This window comes from Mirounga angustirostris, unplaced genomic scaffold (assembly GCF_029215605.1).
Source record: "Mirounga angustirostris isolate CCGP_5_RB_7025 unplaced genomic scaffold, mMirAng1.0.hap1 SCAF_4, whole genome shotgun sequence".
NCBI classification, from domain to species: domain Eukaryota; kingdom Metazoa; phylum Chordata; class Mammalia; order Carnivora; family Phocidae; genus Mirounga; species Mirounga angustirostris.
Window position 1 is genome coordinate 140,191,059 of NW_026991712.1, and position 21,167 is coordinate 140,212,225.

The 21,167-nt window shown below is 39.1% G+C and overlaps 1 protein-coding gene across 8 annotated transcripts in view; it reads right to left on the bottom strand.

The window, feature by feature from the left end:
- Positions 1-21,167, bottom strand: part of PATJ (PATJ crumbs cell polarity complex component) — a 352,466-nt gene that overhangs the window by 98,894 nt on the left and 232,405 nt on the right. For all 8 annotated transcript variants that reach the window (XM_045897546.3, XM_045897547.3, XM_045897545.3 and 5 more), the window contains one exon: positions 8,720-8,792. In XM_045897546.3, the coding sequence (XP_045753502.2) occupies positions 8,720-8,792 (73 nt within the window). The remainder of the gene's footprint in view (positions 1-8,719; positions 8,793-21,167) is intronic.

Genomic DNA, 21,167 nt, shown 5'->3' on the forward strand with positions numbered 1-21,167 from the left:
CAGGGTCCTAGGATCGAGCCCCACAGTGGGCTCTGTGCTCAGCGGGGAGTCTGCTTCTGCCTCTCCCTCTGCTCCAGTCCCTGCACTTGCACTCACTTTTGCTCGCTCTCTCTCAAAATAAATAAATAAATCTTAAAAAAGAAAGAAAGCAGATTATCAATAAAAGCTAAATTAGTTAAGGATGTTACTGCGGACTGGAAAAGCCATACTTCTGATCAGTTAAATGCTCCATAGTGTTGTTCCCTACCCTCTTTCCTCATTTAACCTGATGAAACAGGGGAGCCTGGTCGGCTCAGGTCATGATCCCAGAATCTGGCTCCCTGCTCAGCGGGGAGTCTGCTTCTCCCTCTCCCTCTGCCCCTCCTCCTGCTCCTTCTCTCTCACTCTTGCTCACACTCTCTCCCAAATAAATAAAATCTTAAAAAAAAAAACCATGATGAAACAGTATATTAGTATATATAACTATTTTCCTTTTAAGGTTTTACTAAGCAAATTAAAAAAAAACAGCAACTATACCTCCTTGGTACAATTGAAAATTTTTTTTTTAATAAAAAACTTATATTGGTTTAAATTTTATCATCCCCGTATTTCCCAAATCCAGTGCTCTCTTCCAAAAAAACCACAGGATGATTTATTCATCTCATTGCCAGCCTAAATTCACAAATATTTCTTTCTGCAAAGTCATGTTGACTGGATGTGACAAATTAAATTTCTTTCTTCTACCCCCATCACAAGCATATTTTCTAGGCTACTCAGAATTCCAGGAAGGCAGTGCATAATTAAAGGTAAAATGGGAATTATGCTAATGGCACTCCCTGGGTAATCAACCTGTCCATTCTTTAGGAGGCCTGCCTCATCTCACTTAGTATTCAAAAAAGCACAACTTCTGAGAAAAAGAAAAAATGAAGTTGCTTGCTTCTATAAAGATATTCTAAAAAGATGCATCCTGCCTTGTCGAGGAATGGAATAAATATCTTGCAACCCAAGTATACTTGAGCCTTGAGCACCTCTTACAAGACCACAGCAGTGGCTTCCTAATTGGGTTTCCTTCTCCGAGACATCCCTGACGTTGCTATTAGACGAAGCTACCTGAAGTAGAGCACTGATCGGACCATTTCATTGCTCATTTGACCTCAATTTAATTTTCAAACCTCATCTTCTATTACTCCCTTTTACATACCCTTCGATTCTTCTCCCCATTCCACATCCTGATTTTTCCTATTTCCATGTTTTTGTTTGTACTCTTCCCACATTCTTATCTAACCATAGTCTGATTTTAAAATCCAATCGACCCATCAGAAATAGCTGTTCTCTTATCAGGAAATAATATGCATCTTCTCTGAAATCCTCCTAAAGCTTTATCTCCTGGGACACCTTGTTTTAGTAATATACATGTCTTATTTTCCTTATAAGACTAGAAGTTCTTTGAGGTAAGAGACTATGTATGTGATCTACAGAGTGGGTATTTGATAATTAGCAGAATAAATTAAATCAGTAAGAAGTATCCAACATTGAAATGAAGCATCAAGGACATAGCAGAAAAGCTTAAATATGGTTCACCCCATTCACTGATTCAACAAATATTAAGCAAGTGCTATATGCTAGGCCCTGGGAATGCAGTTGTCAAGGAGACAGTAAGCTCAGCCCACCAGAAGCCTGCAATTTAGTGTGGTGCATATAGCTGTACATTCTTCTTCTTCTTTTTTTTAATGGAGCCTTTTATTCTCCGTCAAATATCTATTTTTTTAATTAACATATAATGTATTATTTCAGGGGTACAGGTCTGTGATTCATCAGTCTTATATAATACCCAGTGCTCATTACAACACATATCCCACCCCCCAGTGTCCATCACCCAGCTCCCCTCCCCTCACACCCTCCCCTTCAGGAATCCTGTTTGTTTCCTATAATTAAGAGTCTCTCATGGTTTGTCTCCCTCTCTGGTTTTGTCTTGTTTCATTTTTTCCTCTTTTCCCCTATGACCCTCTGCCTTGATTCTTAAATTCCACATATCACTGAGATCATATGATAATTGTCTTTCTCTACAGTCATACATTCTTAAAATGTTGAGATAGTGAGAGAACTACAAGCAACATAATCCTAGTTGAGAAACTCCTTTAGAAATGGGTCCTTCTTTTCTATAAGGCCCAGGTGACATCACACAAAGGACAATTTTTGTTTTTTAAATGAACCATGAATATTACTTAACTATGAAGGGAGTTAAGATTACTGAAGGGAATGATGTGGGATGAAGTTGGTCATAATAATATCTCACATTTGAATACTTACTATATTCCAGGAGCTAGGCATTATTTTATTCATTTTTTAAAAGATTTTATTTATTTATTTGAGACAGAGAGAAGGAGCAGAGGAGTGGAGGGGGGCAGAGGGAGAAGCAGACACCCCGCTGAGCAGGGAGCTGACATGGGGCTCGATCCCAGGACCCTGGAATTATGACCTGAACTGAAGGCAGAGGCTTAACTGACTGAGGCACTCAGGTGCCCCTAATTTATTCATTTTGAGTCATAAAACTTGGAGGAGTCTTTCAAAAACAATTCTTCAAGGAATTATTAGTTGTGAATTAGTAAAAAGGAAGTGGAAAGGCAACCCAGGTGTTAGAAACAATAGGAACAAAGACATAAGTATTGGAGAGACCAAGATATGTGTGTGTTTGGGGAGGTGGGGATCAACAGATACATGGAGAATGTCTAGTGCTTTATTATGCATTAATGAGAAAAGAAACTGATTAGTAGAGGTTGGGGAGTTTAATACAAAGCCTTAATTCTAATCCCGAAACAAAGATCTGCTAGGCAAGAGGTTTAAAACGTTTTTTAGCAAGAGCACAGATATAGTAATATAGTAAGAAATCCTGTTTTGTATGTAACTGTTGGAAATGGAAGATGCTGGAGGCTGGGAGTTTTGCTAGAGGGCTGTAATAATATAATCACAACTAAAATGCGTTCTTACTGTGTGCCATGAATAATGCTAATCATTTTATAAACATGATTCAATTCTTCCAACAAATCCATAGATTTCCTCACATTTAAGGGTGCTCCTTTAAATGTGAGGAAATGGAAGCTTATAGAGCTTAGCTGGTTCAAATTCACTCTGCTAGTAAATGGAAGAACAAATATTAGGACTCGGATCTGTCCAACTTCTAAGCTTATGTTCTTAATCACTGTACCAGCTGCCCTAGTATTACAATTACCAAGAATATAGCAACAGAAATGCTAACAATCCCTTATGTATGTATATAGCTACATGGATTATAAAATACTTTTACCTACACTTAGTGCGTGATCCTCATAACTACCTGCTGACACAGACAGGGGAGGTTATGAATGTGGCTTTACAGAAAAAGCAAGACTCGGAGAGGATCACTACCTTAACAAGGTCATATGCTTAGGTAACTGGCAGAGCTAAAACAAGAACCCACATCTTCAGACTTCTTGTTCAATGCTCTATTAGCACTCTTGTTCACTCTGCTCACACATGACTTCATGAAGTGATTTTGTTCTCTGCCATGTCCTTGATGTCTAAAACAGTACCCAACACATAGTAAGGGCTCAATAAATATTTGCTCAATAAGGGAATGAATATGAGATCCCATTCGTATATAATAGTGCTATTCAATGTGAACTATTATCAGGCCCAAGTTAATAATGCTATGGCTCTAATTATTTGGTTATGATTTAAATGGGCTAGTGCTTTCAGCAATATGTCAGATACGAGTTATGCTTAAGTACTTACTAGAAATGGCTGAGGAGGGAAAAGGCCTCGTGAGAGGGTCACACAGGCGAGTGGGAAGGGATAAGGAAGTGGACATGGGGCCAGAGCATACCCACAGACTACCACCCTGAGGAGGGGTATCACTCGTCATTTGGGGGCAGCTGTTGGAGGTTGACAGTCCAGAGGAAAACTAAAAAACCCTCTTTATAATTCAATTCACATATTCAATTGTAATTTAAAAAGATTTATTTTTTTACAGGTCACTGAATGATTAGAACCCATTTCTGTGGTTAGCACAATTAAAAATATGAAAACAAAAACAAAAAAAATGTTAAAACAGTAGGTAATATTGTATACTTTAAAAATTGAGTTAAATATACTTAAATATTTGAAGAAATAAAGTTTACATTCATTAAGCATTTATTTTGCACTATGAGCTGTACTAAATGCTTTATATATATTACTTCCTTTGCTCTTTACAAGTCTATGAGTGTTTGGTGGTGACACCCATAGGTGCAGATGAAGAAGCTGATGCTGACTAACATACCTACTACCTCTGGGCATATGGACGTACTATTTAGCCTCTTTAGACCCAGTCTCTTCTTTTTTTTTATTTTATTTTATTTATTTATTTGAGAGAGAGAGAGAGCACATGAGAGGGGGGAGGGTCAGAGGGAGAAGCAGACTCCCTGCTCGGCAGGGAGCCTGATGTGGGACTCGATCCTGGGACTCCAGGATCATGACCCGAGCCGAAGGCAGTCGCTTAACCAACTGAGCCACCCAGGCACCCTAGACCCAGTCTCTTCTGCAATGTGGAAATAATAATACTGTCTCTCAAAGGCCTGGATGTAAGTGGGACATGAGACCACATTCTGAAGGCCTCTAAGACAGTGTTTGACATAGTAGAATCAAGATTCAATCATCCCCTTAAAATTCAGTTTCAAGGGGATATTTTGATGGGAATATTCATAACTACTAACAATACTATAGAAAAAATTATTCTAAAATGACTCCTCTTATTCTCCCCACTCCCTCCAAAAGATTTATATTACATTCTATAAACACATAGAATTAAGTACTAGTGTTTACTCTTAGCTACCATGTGTCAGGCACAAAGATATATATTTCTTATTTAATCTTAACAACCCTATGAGGTGAAATTATTGTTACCCTTCTACAGATAAGTAAAGAGATGATAGAAGAGATAATGTATTATCCAAGGCGCTGTGTCTAGAATATAGTTATGCTAGGATTTGAACAGAAACAGTATGGGTCTGGGGCCCCTCTGTCTACCCTGGGTCTTAACTAGAATGAAAATACCCAGTGCTGGCAAGCTTTGGCCAAATGGCTATTGGTAGGGAGTCATTACCTATCACCATAATTTTTTCAGATAGCAAGTGGTCGATATAAGTGAAAATTTTGAACTTGTATAGCTTATGATTCAGCAAGTGTACTTGGGGGAAATCTTTGCTATAGAAATAAAAGCACTAGTACCTAATATTTCTCTCTCACACACACACTCTCATAATCTTTATTTTGGTATTCTTTTACTGGCAAAACATTGGAAAATCATCTGTCAGTTGGAAAAAAAAGTATAATAAGAATGTATTAAAATATGGCCACTACATTAAGCAAAAAAAGCAAGTTTTTCTTTTTCTTTTTCTTTTTAAAGATTTTTTATTTTATTTATTTGACAGAGAGAGAGAGCGAGCAAAGCAGTGGGAGCAGCAGGGAGAGGGAGAAGCAGGCTTACTGCTGAGCAGGGAGTCTGATGCCGGACTCGATCCTAGGACCCTGGGATCGCGACCTGAGCCGAAGGTGGACGCTCCATGGACTGAGCCACCCAGGCGCCCCAAGAAGCAAATTTTTAAAAAATGAATAAAATTGGCGCCTGGGTGGCTCAGTTGGTTAAGCGACTGCCTTCAGCTCAGGTGATGATCCTGCAGTCCCGGGATCGAGTCCCACATTGGGCTCCCTGCTCAGCAGGGAGTCTGTTTCTCCCTCTGCCCCTCCCCCCTCTCATGCTCTCTCTCTCTCATTCTCTCTCTCAAATAAATCTTAAAAAAAATGAATAGAATCTATTCCAGAAGGATGTAAAATATGCACCTCAAACTTAACCTAAAATAAACTTAATTTCTGCTTCCCTGTTGAAGAACAGCTATTCTTCAATAGACTATAATAAATGGCACCACTATCCACCTAATTGCTCAAGCCAAAAATCTAGATTTATTCATGACTCTTTCTTCTCAGCTCCCACATTTAATCAATCAAGTCTGATTCAACATCCAGAACACCCAGAATCCACTCACTTTTCTTTGCCTCCAATACCAACCCACAATCTTCATCTAACTGCAAACGAGTCTCATGTAGGTCTCCACCTTCTACTGTATTACTATTACCTTCCCGTAGTCCATTCTCTACCTAGTAGATGGTACACCGAGTCAACTCATTCCCCTTTACTGGATTCCAGCACACATAGGCTAAAACCCAAACTTCTTACTCTGACTCAAAGAGCCCCACCCCATTACCACTCTCCAGGCCCCCAATATGCCTCTAGCCATATCCCTCCAATGCCCCAGTGCATTCTCACTTGAGAGTTATTTCTGTCCCCTCTGCAAAGAAAGCTCTTCCCCTTTATTTATTTTATTTTTTTAAAGATTCTATTTATTTATTTGAGAGAGAGAGAATGAGAGAGAGCACATGAGAGAGGGGAGGGTGTATTTATTCATTTATTGGTGTATTTATTCATTTATTTCTTTATTCGAATGTTAAGTTGAACCACAGTAAGGAACCTTCTGTTTTATTCACACCTATCTCTAATACCCAAGCCTGCCTAATGCATAATAGGCACTCACTGAATGCTTGTTGAATGGAAAGAATGTATTATACAATTGAGTTTTTACTAAAAGAGGCATTATTCACATATAGCTGTTTAGTTTTGTGGTAGAAGAGGAAAAAGTATGAAAATACTAAACAGTAAATATTAACTTCCTCGGGGAGGTGGGGAAAGGAAAATTAACTTTTTCTTCCTAATAACTCTGCATGGCTTGATTAGTTACAATAAGTATGTATTTCTTTTTGGAATTAAAAAATAATTCAATGAATAAAAAATGTAAAGAATATAATATTCCCTCAGCTGCGGAGATACTTGATTACATAGCTGGTTAGCTAATGTCTGTCTAACTCTAGAAGCAGATCAATGTGATAGCAATCTTGTACTAGTAATTTCTCCATTAATAAAGTAATTATTTAAAGATACCTGTGATCATAGATAATAGGTACTAACGTGTTTTGAAACTATAAAGAAAGAGGTACTGATGGTTACCAGAGGTGAGAGGGATGGGGAGATGGATTAAATAGGTGATGGGGATTAAGGAGTGCACTTTTCCTGACGAGCACTGGGTGATATATGCAGTTATCGAATCACTATATTGTACTCCTGAAACTAATATTACACTGTAAGTTAACTACCTAGAATTTAAAAAAAAAGCTCAAAAACAAAACAAAACAAAAAAACCCACCAAAAAACAAACAAAAAAGATAATTTTTTCTAATAAATTCTGAAATGCCCAATTAGGACAAATTATAGATCCAGAAAAAACTTTAAGGAACTTTGAGGAAAGCAATATTCATATGTTAAGTTTTAATGTGTTTAACATTATTTTATATTACCTTTTTTTTTTCTTGTGTGTTTTTTTCCTTTTTTTTTTTTTTTTAAGGAAGGGGTGGGGGGGTGGAGGGGTGCGCAGAGGGAGAGCGAGAGAGACAATCTTAAAGCAGGCTCCATGCTTAGCATGGAGCCCAAAGCTGGGCTCAATCTCATGACTCTGAGATCATGACCTGATCTCAAATCAAGAGATAACACCTTACACCAGTTAGAATGACAAACATTAACAAGACATGAAACAACAAATGTTGGCGAGGATGTAGAGAAGGGGGATCCCTCTTACACTGTTGGTGGGAATGCAAGCTAGTGCAGCCGCTCTGGAAAACAGTATAGAGGTTCCTCAAGAAGTTAAAAATAGAGCCACCCTACAACCCAGCAATTATACCAGGTATTTATCCCAAAGATACAGATGTAGTGAAAAGAAGGGGCACCTGCACCCCAGTGTTCATAGCAGCAATGTCCACAATAGCCAAACTGTGGAAGGAGCCGAGATGCCCTTCAATAGATGAATGGATAAAAAAAGATGTGGTTCGGGGCGCCTGGGTGGCTCAGTCGTTAAGCATCTGCCCTCGGCTCAGGTCATGATTCCAGATCCTGGGATCGAGCCCCGCATCGGGCTCCCTGCTCCGCGGGAAGTCTGCTTCTCCCTCTCCCACTCCCCCTGCTTGTGTTCCCTCTCTCACTGTGTCTCTCTCTCTGTCAAATTATATACAATGGAATATTACTCAGCCATCAGAAAGGATGAATACCCACCATTTGCATCAACATGGATGGAACTGGAGGGTATTATGCTAAGTGAAGTAGTCAAGCAGAGAAAGACAATTATCATATGGTTTCACTCATATGTGGAACGTAAGGAATAGCACAGAGGACTATGAAGGGGGAGAAATCAGAGAGGGAGACGAACCATGAGAGACTCTGGACTCCAGGAGCCAAACTGAGGGTTACAGAAGGGAGGAAGGTGGGGGGATGAGGTAACTGGGTGATGAGTATTAAGAAGGGCACGTGTTGTGATGAGCACTGGGTGTTATATGTAACTAATGAATCACTGAACACTACATCAAAAACTAATAATGTACTATATGTTGGCTAACTGAACATAAAAAAAGTCGGACGCTTAATTGACTGAGCCACCCAGGTGCCCCTATTTTATATTACTTTGTAATCCTACCTCAAATACTTCCTAATTAGGGAAATTCCCTATTTAACAGATTCTATGAATTTGGAATACCAGATAGTGAAAATCAAAAATGCTAGATTTTGGAAAAAATAATCATGACAAATCCATCTAAGTTACTACATGCTAATTAGGAGCCGTCTTACCTCAACAGAAGACGGGGAGCTTGATGGTACTGGAAAGGGGGTAACAGCCATCTGATTGACTGCATCTTCATTTCTGTGGACGTGAAAATAGGCAGAATCAGTACACAGCAAATGCTAAGTTTCTGGCTCAAATTACAACCATTTCCTCTGTTGAAAATGTATACAAAGCACCTTAGAATAAAAATATGTACAAATACATACTGGTTTTAAGCATGCAAAGCTATTAAGCACAAAAAGGGATATATTACCCCAGGGGCACTAGGATATGGTTACGAGAGACAGAGAATGATGATGCTAGGGGTTAGCTAGATCTTGCTTAATAAGTCAGGTGCTGCTAAGGATCATTTTGGAAAGACATCAACTCTCTCAGCACTGTGGAGTATAAATTTTTCAAATGGCTGTGTTTAACCTCTAGGCCCATTAATGTCCAGAGCATTTTGTTCTTTGAACTGGAAAGGTTCCCGGCCTCCTTACTTGGCTTCTAACTTTGTTCTGCCAAATGAGGGATGATGGGATGTGTACGACAGGCCCTCCATGGGTGGACACTGTGAGGAGGAGTGATGGATGGGGAGAGCGGAGATCCAGACAGATAATGCTTTGTGGGTTAATTCTACTCCTCCTCATCCTAATGGAAGCAGAGATGGTGGGAGCTAAAACTTCATCACCAGGGTCGCAGGTACAGAATAACTCCTACAATACCAGTTCTAATTATTTGGACCTATTTCCATGACGTTACCAGCAAATGATAAGCAGTGATTCTTCTGTGGGAGATCTAACCTTTACTATTTATTCATGACGCAAACCCAGTATCATTATCTCAAGGTTTACGTGACATTTGACTTTAGGTTTCACAGTACAAACCAAGGGAGATCACAAAAATGCTTCTTCCTGGTATGCAAAGATCTAAGACTGCTCACAGATCTCTCTCCATATGACCAGTATATTCAGGATAGCCACTACCGGATTTGGAAGGGCACTCAATATCCAACCCCTTTACTTCTCACCAACTGGAAAAAGATCCATTGGTCCATGTCATTCCTGCTTTGGTGTTTCAATCCTATCATTGCCCTTTCCTGAAATGCCTTTCTTTATTAAATTTATAATCCATCTATCCTTCCCCTCCAGTGTGAGTTCAATAGCCTCAACTAGATGAATTATTCCCTTAAGTCAAAAGACCATCTATATATTGATGTCTTCCAAATTCACATAGTTAGCCCAGGTCTTTTTCTGAGCTTAATATCTGATCTCTAACTCCTACTTTATATCTCCGTTGGATGTCTTACAAGTATTTCAAATAAAATAGATCTCTTATTCCCACTCAGTCACCAGAGGGTTCCATGATTAATCCTCCTCATTTGAGTAAATGTCAACAATGTCCACCCAGTTATTCAACCAGGAACCAAGGAGGCACTCTTGAAACCTCTAACCCCTCAACTGTATATCCAATCAAGAAGTCTTGTTGATTCTACCTTCAAAACGTATCTTGAGTCTTTCCACTTATTTCCATCCTATCCTAGGACAAGCTATTATCATTTCTTTTCTTTCCTTCTTTCCTTCCTTCCTTCCTTTTCTGTAGGCTCCATGCCCCGTGTGAAGCCCCATGTGGGGCTTGAACTCAGGATCCTGAGATCAAGACCTGAGCTGAGACGGAGAGTTGGACACCCAACCAATTCATTCACCCAGATGCCCCTAGTTATTAACATTTCTCACCAGAGTTAATGTAAGAGCATCCTATTTGGTCTCCTTACTTATATTCTTTATCCTTTCTCCAATCTTTTCTTCACCCAGAAGAGTCATTACGGTTCTAATACATAAATCTGATTATATTTCTATCCCCTGCTTAAAATCCTCCTATGGCCTCTTATTACACTTAGGATCAAGTCCACAATTGTTAGGGAGGCTGTAAGGCCTTGAACAATCTTCCCCAGCCCCCATCTCTGGCTTCCTCTTGTTCTCTCTTCTCCTGGTTCACACTTTGCTCTAATCCAGCTACATGAAATTTCTTCCCATTTCTCAGCCGAGCTAAGCTCCATCCACCTCAGGGCACTATCTGGCCCCATCCTCCTCTGATCTGCATGTCTGTTGCCCAAATCCTTTGTCTGATTTATGTTCTTATTTCTTCTTCATAGCTGACCACAAATGTCATTTATTGAAACAAGCCTTCCAGGCTCTATTGTATGTGTATAGCACCCTATACAAAGACTGCAGTTCTGTCTCTTTCGTAATTTACCTAACCTATCTGTATGAAATGTGCTTCCAATCTGCCTTCTCCTAGATGGTACACTCCAAGGACAGGAAGCATGTCCTTCCTACTCTCTTACATTATCTGGGGCAATCAGTGCCTGGCAAACAGTCTGTACTTAACATAGTTGTTAAATGAATCGAACTGCAAGAACTCAATTGAACTGCAAAAATTCTAGGCTAATGTAAATTCTTTGTGGAATGAGGCAGAGTCTAAGTAAACAGATGAAGTCTAGGTACCATTTCTTATTCTAACCTTCTGAGATTCTTGTATTATCTAGCATATGAGCCAAACCAAAGCAAAAGGGTGAAAAACTAAAACCATAAAGTGACAGTGCATGAAGAGTATCTCTGTTTTTCTCTGACAGTATTACAGATGTCTTGAGCATGCACTGTTACATTAAGAGGTGGCTATTGTTTTTCAGGGAATACAATCCATTCCTCAGCAGTTTGCTCATACACAGAAGAAGTAATCAGTTACCTTTGGATAAGTAATTGCATTTTCAAAGTGGTAATTCCCTTTTGCATTCATTTTCCTTCATTGAATAACACAACAGAACTCAGCTCTACCTCAGAGCTAAAAGCCAACAGGACCTGTCTGCTCCAGATTCAGAGCTCATGGGGCAGAGTATACTTGGCAGTAATTAAGCAGATGGCTTTTCATACCTCTCTCAAAGGTTACTAGCATTAAATATATGGCTGCACATAAATTCTTATTGAGAAGTCATGATTACCTGGACCAAGTTACTTCACATCAGCCAAGTTATCCCTTCATAATTTAATGGTTTTCTCTAAATTAGCATGACTTTAATGGCCTTTAAATTCCATATTAATTTTTTTAAACCTCACAAAATAGAAAACTTACAATTACTCTCAATGGAGAGAAGGAAGCTGCTTTAAGAAGTTACATTTCATAATCCTTTATAATCCACTTCCTAGGGAGTGTTCACGCACCTCCACATCAAGCAAGCAAAGACCTGACAATTTTAAAGAGAAATGAGTAGAAAGAGGGAAGCCAAAGGAGAGTAGGCATTTACACTTCAAACAAGCAGTTAACCTGAATGACTTCTGGGGATCCTCTGACCTCTCCTCTCCTATGATTCTCATAAAGAATAAAATCTGTTTGCTTTATAACTTCCTGTTCCTTTCCAATATAATTAATGTAAGTTACTTAGGCCCAGATGCCCCATACAGGACACAATCAGAAATTGTAACTGCTTGTTGGTATTTTTATAATGATCTTTAACAGCTGTTGAGAGAGATAACGGAGTGCCACCATGGGTAAGGGAATAGTTTTCCAGAGTACAGAACTCTGCCTGTGTGTATGTCTGTTATCATTGCATTTGCCATGTTCTATTAAAATGATCTTTCTCTTTCTCCAAGCCCAGGGATGGGATCTTATCTCTGCATTCCCCTAGCTTGCAACAGGGTACCCGACAGAGAGTAGGTATATTTTACACAGAGTGTAAGCAAACTGACCAAACTCACAATGCTAATGAATAGCAGAGCTGAGATTCAAACCTGGCAGTCTAGTTTCAAAATCTACTCTTTTGACTACCACACTACAGTGTTTCCCATTTTAGCAGCCTCTTCCAGAACCATATATATCTTCTCTTATATACCCAAGCTAATATTCCCAAACCAAAAGTCTGACTAAGTCACAATTTACTCTTAAAGCTCTTTCATAATTTTCCTTACGTTAAGAAGCATGAAAGGTTCTGAGTTTGTTCACTCTATCAACTTTTCATACTTAAGTTCCAAGTCTCATATCTTCATCACCTAGTCCTTGTATAGATATTATGACTGTAAAGTGCTTTAAAATACTTATCAAACACGATAGTGCAGGGAGCATGGTAAAAAATACAGTGGAGTACAATTCCCTCAGTACTCTTCTGCGATAATGATTAGAGCTGTTCTTCATAAATCCTCTGGCTTGTACTTTTCTTCTCCTTTAAAGGTGAGTCACTACTTGAACCAAATACTTGGTAATCATAGAAATATATGTTGAGATCTTGCCTTGGCTACCTGAATGACCAAGATGAGCTGTGAGGCCCCCTTGCTGAACCCTGATGGACACGTAACATGATAAAGTAATAAACCTTTGTTACTTCAAGCCACTGAGGTTTGGCTGGAAGTTCACTGAAGCATAACTGAGTTTATCCTGACTCAAACATGCTCTATACAAGTTGATTCTATAATAATTATCTTTAAGAGTCATGCTTCTACTGTATTCAAAATGGCTAAAAACTGGAAACAACCCAAATGTTCACATAGAGGAAAATGGGCCAACAAATTATGGTATGGTCGCAGATTGGAATATTACTCAGTAACTGAAGGAACTATAGATATACCTAACAATATGGGTAAATCTTGAAAAAAATTATGTAAAATGAAAGAAACCAGACACAAAAGGATTAATCCTGTTTGATTCTATTTACATGAAGTTCAAGAACAGTTTAAACTAATCTATGATGACAGAAATCAGGAAGTGTTGTCTCTGGGGCCCAGAGGGACTGACTAGAAAGGAGCACCAGCAAGCTTTCTGGGATGAATGAATGTCCTGTATTTTTGTTTTGGGTGATGGTTACACAGGTGTATGTTTTGTATTCTCAAAACAACAAACTGAACACTTGAAGTCTATTGCACTGAGTGTAAATAACACCCCATTTAAAAAATTAATTCTTTGTTATATCAATGTAAGACAACCATGCTATTCTGGGAGGAAACCTAGAGTGAGGCAGACCTAGGTAAAGGAACAGATTCTATCACTAAGATATAAGCAAGATACTAAACAACTTATTTTTATTATTTTATTTTATTTTTATTTTTTTTAAGATTTTATTTATTTGACAGAGAGAGACAGCGAGAGAGGGAACACAAGCAGAGGAAGGGGGAGAGGGAGAAGCAGGCTTCCCGCTGAGCATGGAGCCCGATGCGGGGCTCGATCCCAGGACCCTGGGATCATGACCTGAGCCAAAGGCAGATGCTTAACGACTGAGCCCCCCAGGCGCCCCTAAAAACTTTTAAAAAATATTGGTTTCTTAATCTATAAAATTGGGATAGTGGGATGCCTGGGTGGCTCAGTCAGTTAAGCGTCTGTCTTTGGCTCAGGTCAGGATCCCAGGATCCTAACCTGTGTCAGGCTCTCTGCTCAGTGGGGAGCCTGCTTGTCCCTCTGCCTGCCACTACCCGCCCCCCTTGTGCTCTCTTTCTGTCTCTCTGACAAATAAGTAAATAAAATCTTTAAAATTGGGATAGTATCTTCTAACAGAAGTGTCGTAAGATAAGGTCAATGTCAAAGCACCAAAGCACAATAACAATTGTTAACATTTACTGTTTTATGGTTTCATGATGTTCAGTCTCAGATGCTTAAATTTCCAGGGGCAAAGAGTGCTCCATTACCATTAACTCATGCAGCCATTAACCCTTATATTCAAAGAAATCACTAAGTCTGATGGTTTCATTCTAGACTTCATTTTTTCTTCTCTTTTCTTTAGTCCCATAGCCCCCATCCTAATTCATGGACTTTTCACGTTGTCTGTACTACAGCAAGAGTAACCTTACTGGTTTCCTTGTTCTGCTTTCTCTATGTCTCAGTCAATCCAAATCACTCCCTTCTCAATTATGAAAAACACCCCCTTTTCAACAACCTTGAAAATGCAATCTGAATAACTCAGTATCACAGAATTCCCCCTATTGGTGCTTGTTTTGCCTGTTATATAATTATTTATTTGTATGTCTTAGAAGTTCTTAAAGATTAAGAACTTCCTCCTTAACTCTATGGTCCTATTAGCATCTGACATACAGAAGGTACTTCACAAATGCTTGAACTAAATTTGTTCATGCAGTTTGGACTCAAGTCTTTCCTGTGGAAATCTATCCAGGTATCATTAACTAGCTTTCGCTGTTCTCACTTCTCCAACAGTAATCTCTTCCTCCTCTGCATTTCTAAACTATTTACATAGCTTTTCTCAGTAACTTCATTCTATTCTTCCAAGAATACTTTACTGAAATCTTGGAAGCACATACATGTCATATACAGGGATTTGTTGATAAAACCCTATACGCTTATTGCTCATCCATCAAAGTTGTAACCATAATTCAAATTGTAAATCTCTTAGGATTTCATTAACATGTTACTTGAAGCATTTATCCAACAACTATTGACTACCTTCTTGGGATAACTATGAGATACTCTCTCCAATATACCCTCTAAAAGAACACGACAAATTATGGTAAAAGAAAGATTAGTGGGCTACAATAAGAACACACTTATTCTTCAGGAAAGCACGATGAGCTCATGACAACAATTTATGAATGAGGAAAAGAAAATCTGATGTAATGGGTGGTATATGTATGTGTATGCAGAATGCCTTAACTTTTCATTTATCACAGTCAGAGATCTCTCCAAGGAGCATTTCTGTATCTTTTCAGAAAGTTAGTGTGTTCCATCTAAAATCCGTATGGACCCCAAACAGCCAAAACAATCTTGAAAAAGAAGAACAAAGTTGGAGGTCTCACCCTTCCTGATTGCAAAACTTACTACAAAGCTAGAGTAATGAAAACAGTGTGGTACTGGCATAATGAGAGGCTTAGAGACCAAGGAGATAGAACAGAGAGCTCTGAAATAAACTCCCACATATTTGGTCAAATGATTTTCAATAAGGATGCCAGAACCATTCAACTGGGGGATGGAGGGGAAGGTGGCAGGAAAGCTGATCTTTTCAACAAATGGTGCTGGGAAAACTAGATATTCATATGCAAAAAATAAAGTTGGATTTTTCCCTTATACCACATTCAAAATTAACTCAAAAGGGATCAAAGCCCTAAACATAAGAGCTAAAACCATAACACTTTTAGAAGAAAATATAGAAGAAAAGCTTTGTGTCATTGAATTTGGCAATGATATCCTGCATATGAGACCAAAAGCACAAGTAACAAAAACAACAAACAGATAAACTGGACTACATCAAAATGAAAAACTTCTGTGCATCAAAGGACACAATCAACACAGTGAAGAGACAACCTATGAAATGAGGGAAAATATTTGCAAATTATAGATCTGATAAGCATTTAATATCCAGAATATACAGAGAATTCCTACAACTCAACAAAACAAACCATCTGATTAAAGAACAGGCTGAAAAGTTGAAAATAAATTTCTCCAAAGAAGACATACAGATGGCCAATAAACACATGAAAAGACGCTGAACAGCACTAATCAGCAGATAAATGCAAATCAAAAAAAAAAAAAAAAAAACACAGTAAGATACCACCTCATACCCAATACAATGACTACTATCAAAAAACCCAAAAATAACAAGTGTTGGTGAGGTTGTGAAGAAATTGGAACCCTTGTCCAGTCCACTGCTGGTAGGATGTCATATATTATGGCTGCTATGGAAAACAGTATGAAGGCTCCTCAGAAAATTAAAAATAGAATAATTATATGATTTAGCAATTCTACTTCTAGGTATATATCCAAAAGAAACAAGAGTAGAGTCTTGAAGTCATTTGTACTCTCTTGCTCATAGTAGCGCCATTCACAATAATCTAAAGGCAGAAGCAACCCAAGTGTCCCAAGACACGTGAATGGATAAATACATATATATACAAACAATGGAATATTATGCAGCATTAAAAAGGAAGTTCTGACACACTACAGCATGCATGAACCTTGAAAATATTACAGCGAATGAAATAACCCAGTAACAGAAGGACAAATGCTGTACTTTTATAAGATACCTAGTATAGTTAAATACAGAGACAGAAAAGTACACTGATAGTTGCCAGGGGCTGTGGGTGGGGGAGGGAGAATGGGGAGTTATTATTTTTTTATTACCAGGTACAGATTTTTATCCATCTGGAGATGGATAGTGGTTGTGGTTGTACAACAACATGAATATACTAAATGCCACTGAAGGGTACACTTAAAAATGGTTAAGATGGTAGATTTCATGTTATACAGATTTCACAATTTTAAAAAATTACACGAGACCAAAAAAAAAAGTGCAAGTGTGATGAGAATATATTTGAAATACTTAAGACTATCACTTAAATATCATTATTGTCTTTGGATTGCTGTGGATCCTGCCACTTAGAAATTCACTTTCATTAAACCCATAGGATCTTATTTTATGCCAACAAAACAGCACTATATCCAAAACAGAAGTTATGTGCCTGGGGCGCCTGGGTGGCTCAGTTGGTTAAGTGACTGCCTTCGGCTCAGGTCATGATCCTGGAGTCCCGGGATCGAGTCCTGCATCGGGCTCCCTGCTCGGCAGGGAGTCTGCGTCTCCTTCTGACCCTCCTCCCTCTCATGCTCTCTGTCTCTCATTCTCTCTGTCTCAAATAAATAAATAAAATCTTTAAAAAAAAAGAAGTTATGTGCCTGAATTCAGCCTGGATAGCTGAGTAGGTAGATTTCATTTTGTTTTGAAACCTGTTCTAAAATGATTACAACTACAATCTAGTGCCTAGCACATTGTTTAAACACACACACACACACACACAAACGATGAATAAATGAGGAACACATGAATACAGCTAAACAGGCCTAGATATTATTTTCTGATTGTACTAAATATAGTGATGTAAGACACTTGAGGATAGGAAAAATAAACTCTACATTGTTATATTAATCGGGACACGACACTGAATTAACATTTGGCTAGGAAAGTTCAATACAAATGAACCAGAAGTCACATATAAAACAAAGGACATCATTATATTTCAGTGGGAGCAAAACTCCTTTCTGAAAAGATTCCAGGAGATATTTCTAACTCTATGAACAGACTGAATAGTTTTCAATTTCCAGCTGGATGAAACCACCAAAATAGCAATATGCTGAATCTGAAATAAATGACCAACGATAGAATTATGAACTTTATTTACTTGCCATTCCAAACAATGCCAATCACTAATGAGGGCTGTTGGGAGTAACTCAGCATCCAGACCCACATTTCACAAAGGTGGCCCCAGGCAAGTTCTAAATAATTATTGCCAGTTGTGCAGAGGAAAAGGTGGCTCATGAAATACTTGGCACTGTAGGTTGGCGGAAGGGTTGATGTGGGGAGCATAGGACTGGATGGATGGATGACTTAGCCGACTGAGTTTCTCACAGAGGTTCTTACTGAAAGATAACATAGTAGATGCCCTCAGCCACCTGCTCCTTATTCTGGCTGGCAAAGGCCTAATGTTCAGATTTCCAGCCCTCGCCATAAGGCCATGTTCTGGGGAAAGGTGACTTCCCCCCACCCCAGGTATAAATCCAGGATAAATCCTGCCTAATTCCTCTGAGATAATCATGGCAACCTCATTTCAAGAGCCAGTGAATGGTCTGGCAATGGAAATGTGTCACACTGGAGGTCCTCAGTAGAGACTTGTTCAGGGGTCTTGTGCTTGCTAAAAAAGTTTGAAGGATAAAAACTTCTCAGAAACAAGGCTAAAAGCCTACAGGTGATAAGAAAATGTGCAGAAGGAACCAAATATCTTACTCTGGTTGCTCATGATTTGTTCAGAGAGCTCACTTTTTTTTTTTTTTTTAAAGATTTTATTTATTTGACAGAGAGGGGGAGAGAGAGAGAGAACAAGCAGGGGGAGTGGCAGGCAGAGGGAGAGGGAGAAGCAGGCTGGGATCATGACCTGAGCTGAAGGTAGACGCTTAACCGTCTGAGCCATCCAGGCACCCCCAGATAGCTCACTTTTATCACCCTTCCCAGTCATTAGGATTCTTTGGCAGGAAGCAAGAGAAATGAATTTGGACCAACTAAAGCAAATGGGAATTTATTAAAAGGGAAATTGGGATCTCACAAAACACAGGCAGGCAACATGATTTGACTTGGAACATACAGAAACTAAGAGACCTCCAGAGGACAAGGAAGCAGGAAAACAGAATGATGTCATAGCAGGAACCTCCGATTAAGGCCCTGTGGTTTCATGAATAAACACCATTCATATAAAATCACTCATGTTACTTACTTCCTATTCTAAGCTAAGTATCATACTGCCCAAGCTTAGGTCACATGACCAACCCCTGGCCACATCTCAGCAGTGAAATACATGGCTTCTTCAGCTTCCACAGAGGGAGAGAGGCATCTAGATGTACTGCTTCTACTGTTCCACCATAGTACATACACTGTGTGTGTGTGTGTGTGTGTGTGTGAAGAAGGTCTACTTAAGGAAATAGACATTCTATGATGATAGGAGTATAAATACTGATCAGCCAACAAAACAAAAAAACAAAAGTGAAGAAAAGAGAAAACTGCCCATTTCATCTCTGTAACCAGACACAATTAGGTGTTTCTGAGTGCTAAAAGAAATCAAACAAATATAGTTTTAATTCCCCCAAGCTAGTACTATGTTAAGGAAGGGGGCAGCAAAGAAAAAATTACCAATTCTGTCCATGAAATAAAAATGATTTTGGGGGCGCCTGGGTGGCTCAGTTGGTTAAGCAACTGCCTTCGGCTCAGGTCATGATCCTGGAGTCCCAGGATCGAGTTGGATCGAGTCCCGCATCGGGCTCCCTGCTCAGCAGGGAGTCTGCTTCTCCTGCTCCCGCTCCCCCCTCTTGTGCTCTGTCTCTAAAATAAATACATAAAATCTTAAAAAAAAAAAAAATACAAAAAAAAAAAAAGATTTTGTAAGCTATTTTACAGGTCATGCAAGAAAGTTCGGTAGCAACACTTTACCTAATACACTGAATGCACTGGATTCATGATGATCCTGCAAAGTTTGGGGTCACTTCACATTGACTAGCTACAACTACCCTCAAAAAAGGGAAAACTTGGCTCCTGTGGCTATTCAAAAGAATATGCCATAGGCTTTCAAGATGATTCCAGAAATGTATGACGCAATGGAACTGTAATGGATTAAATGTACAGCTTCCCTAGGTGACCACAGTAGGTCCAAGGGAACAATGCTTCTTATTTGGATGCATAAATTCCACTGTCTTGACAAAAGATTGAAACACTCCAATTCCACCTTGTCCTGGAACTAAAAGGCTTATAAGATTAATAAAACTACTCTTTAATATGGGTAGTACAGGAGACAAGTACTGAAGAAATTAAGCAAGAGTCAGCATTTCAGAGCACTTGAGAGACTCCTATGGTCTACCAAGTGCCCCAACTAAATGGAGAAACAGAAGAGCCCTGAAATTGAAAAGTGTAACTTTCCTTCTCCCGCAATTCCTAGTAAGAACTCGATGCTAATGACAGGCCTCTTCCTCAAAACGTGTCATATATCCCATGGATGATACTGTATTGCACCCTTAAATTTCCTTAATGGCCCAAGAGAGTCAGAAGGATGCTTCCTCACAGATTTCAAAGTGGCCGATGTACACAGCTATACTCATCCGATGACATTTTCCTTTTTTAAATTTTTTGATTTTATAACTTTTTAAAAAAGATTTTATTTATTTATTTGACATAGAGAGACACAGCGAGAGAGGGACTCAAGCAGGGGGAGTGGGAGAGGGAGAAGCAGGCTTCCCGCGGAGCAGGGAGCCCGATGCGGGGCTCGATCCCAGGACCCTGAGATTATGACCCGAGCCGAAGGCAGACGCTTAATGACTGGGCCACCCAGGCGCCCTACAATGACACTTTCCTAAAGAAGGACTGCTTTTCTCCTAGAAGTAAATGTTCAGATACCCTGGGTATAATATCCAATTTCAGAAACTTCTGGGTTTCTGTACATACTACAATTTTGTTTACTTAGCCTTCAGGTCTGAGCTCCAGCATCTTTCTCTGTAATACCTTCCCCAAGGCTCCAAAGATTATGTTAATTGTGTCTCTCATATGTTCTTGAAGTATCATAGCACCTTTATCCTTGGATGAGGTACCAGATTGCTTACTCTCTGCCTCCTCCTTCAAGGCACAGCTTGTGTTCTTTGTATCACTAACTCCACAGCTCCAGCACAGGTAGGCACTCCGCAAATACTTGTTGAATAAATGCATGAATAGTTCTTTATGGAAGTAAAACTCATGTTTATTCCCACAATCTTTTTTCCCTCTTTATTTAGACAGAAAGAATTGAGAGCACAATAAGGATTTTTAAAACAGGCATTCAATTTGCTTCTTCGGATGGACTTCTCCCACAGATGACTCTGACATTCACATTAATTTCAAGTCATATCATCTTTTAGGGATATGGCCAGAGGATAAAGGGCCACACTATATTTTTAATTACAAAACAAGACATATGTTCAATT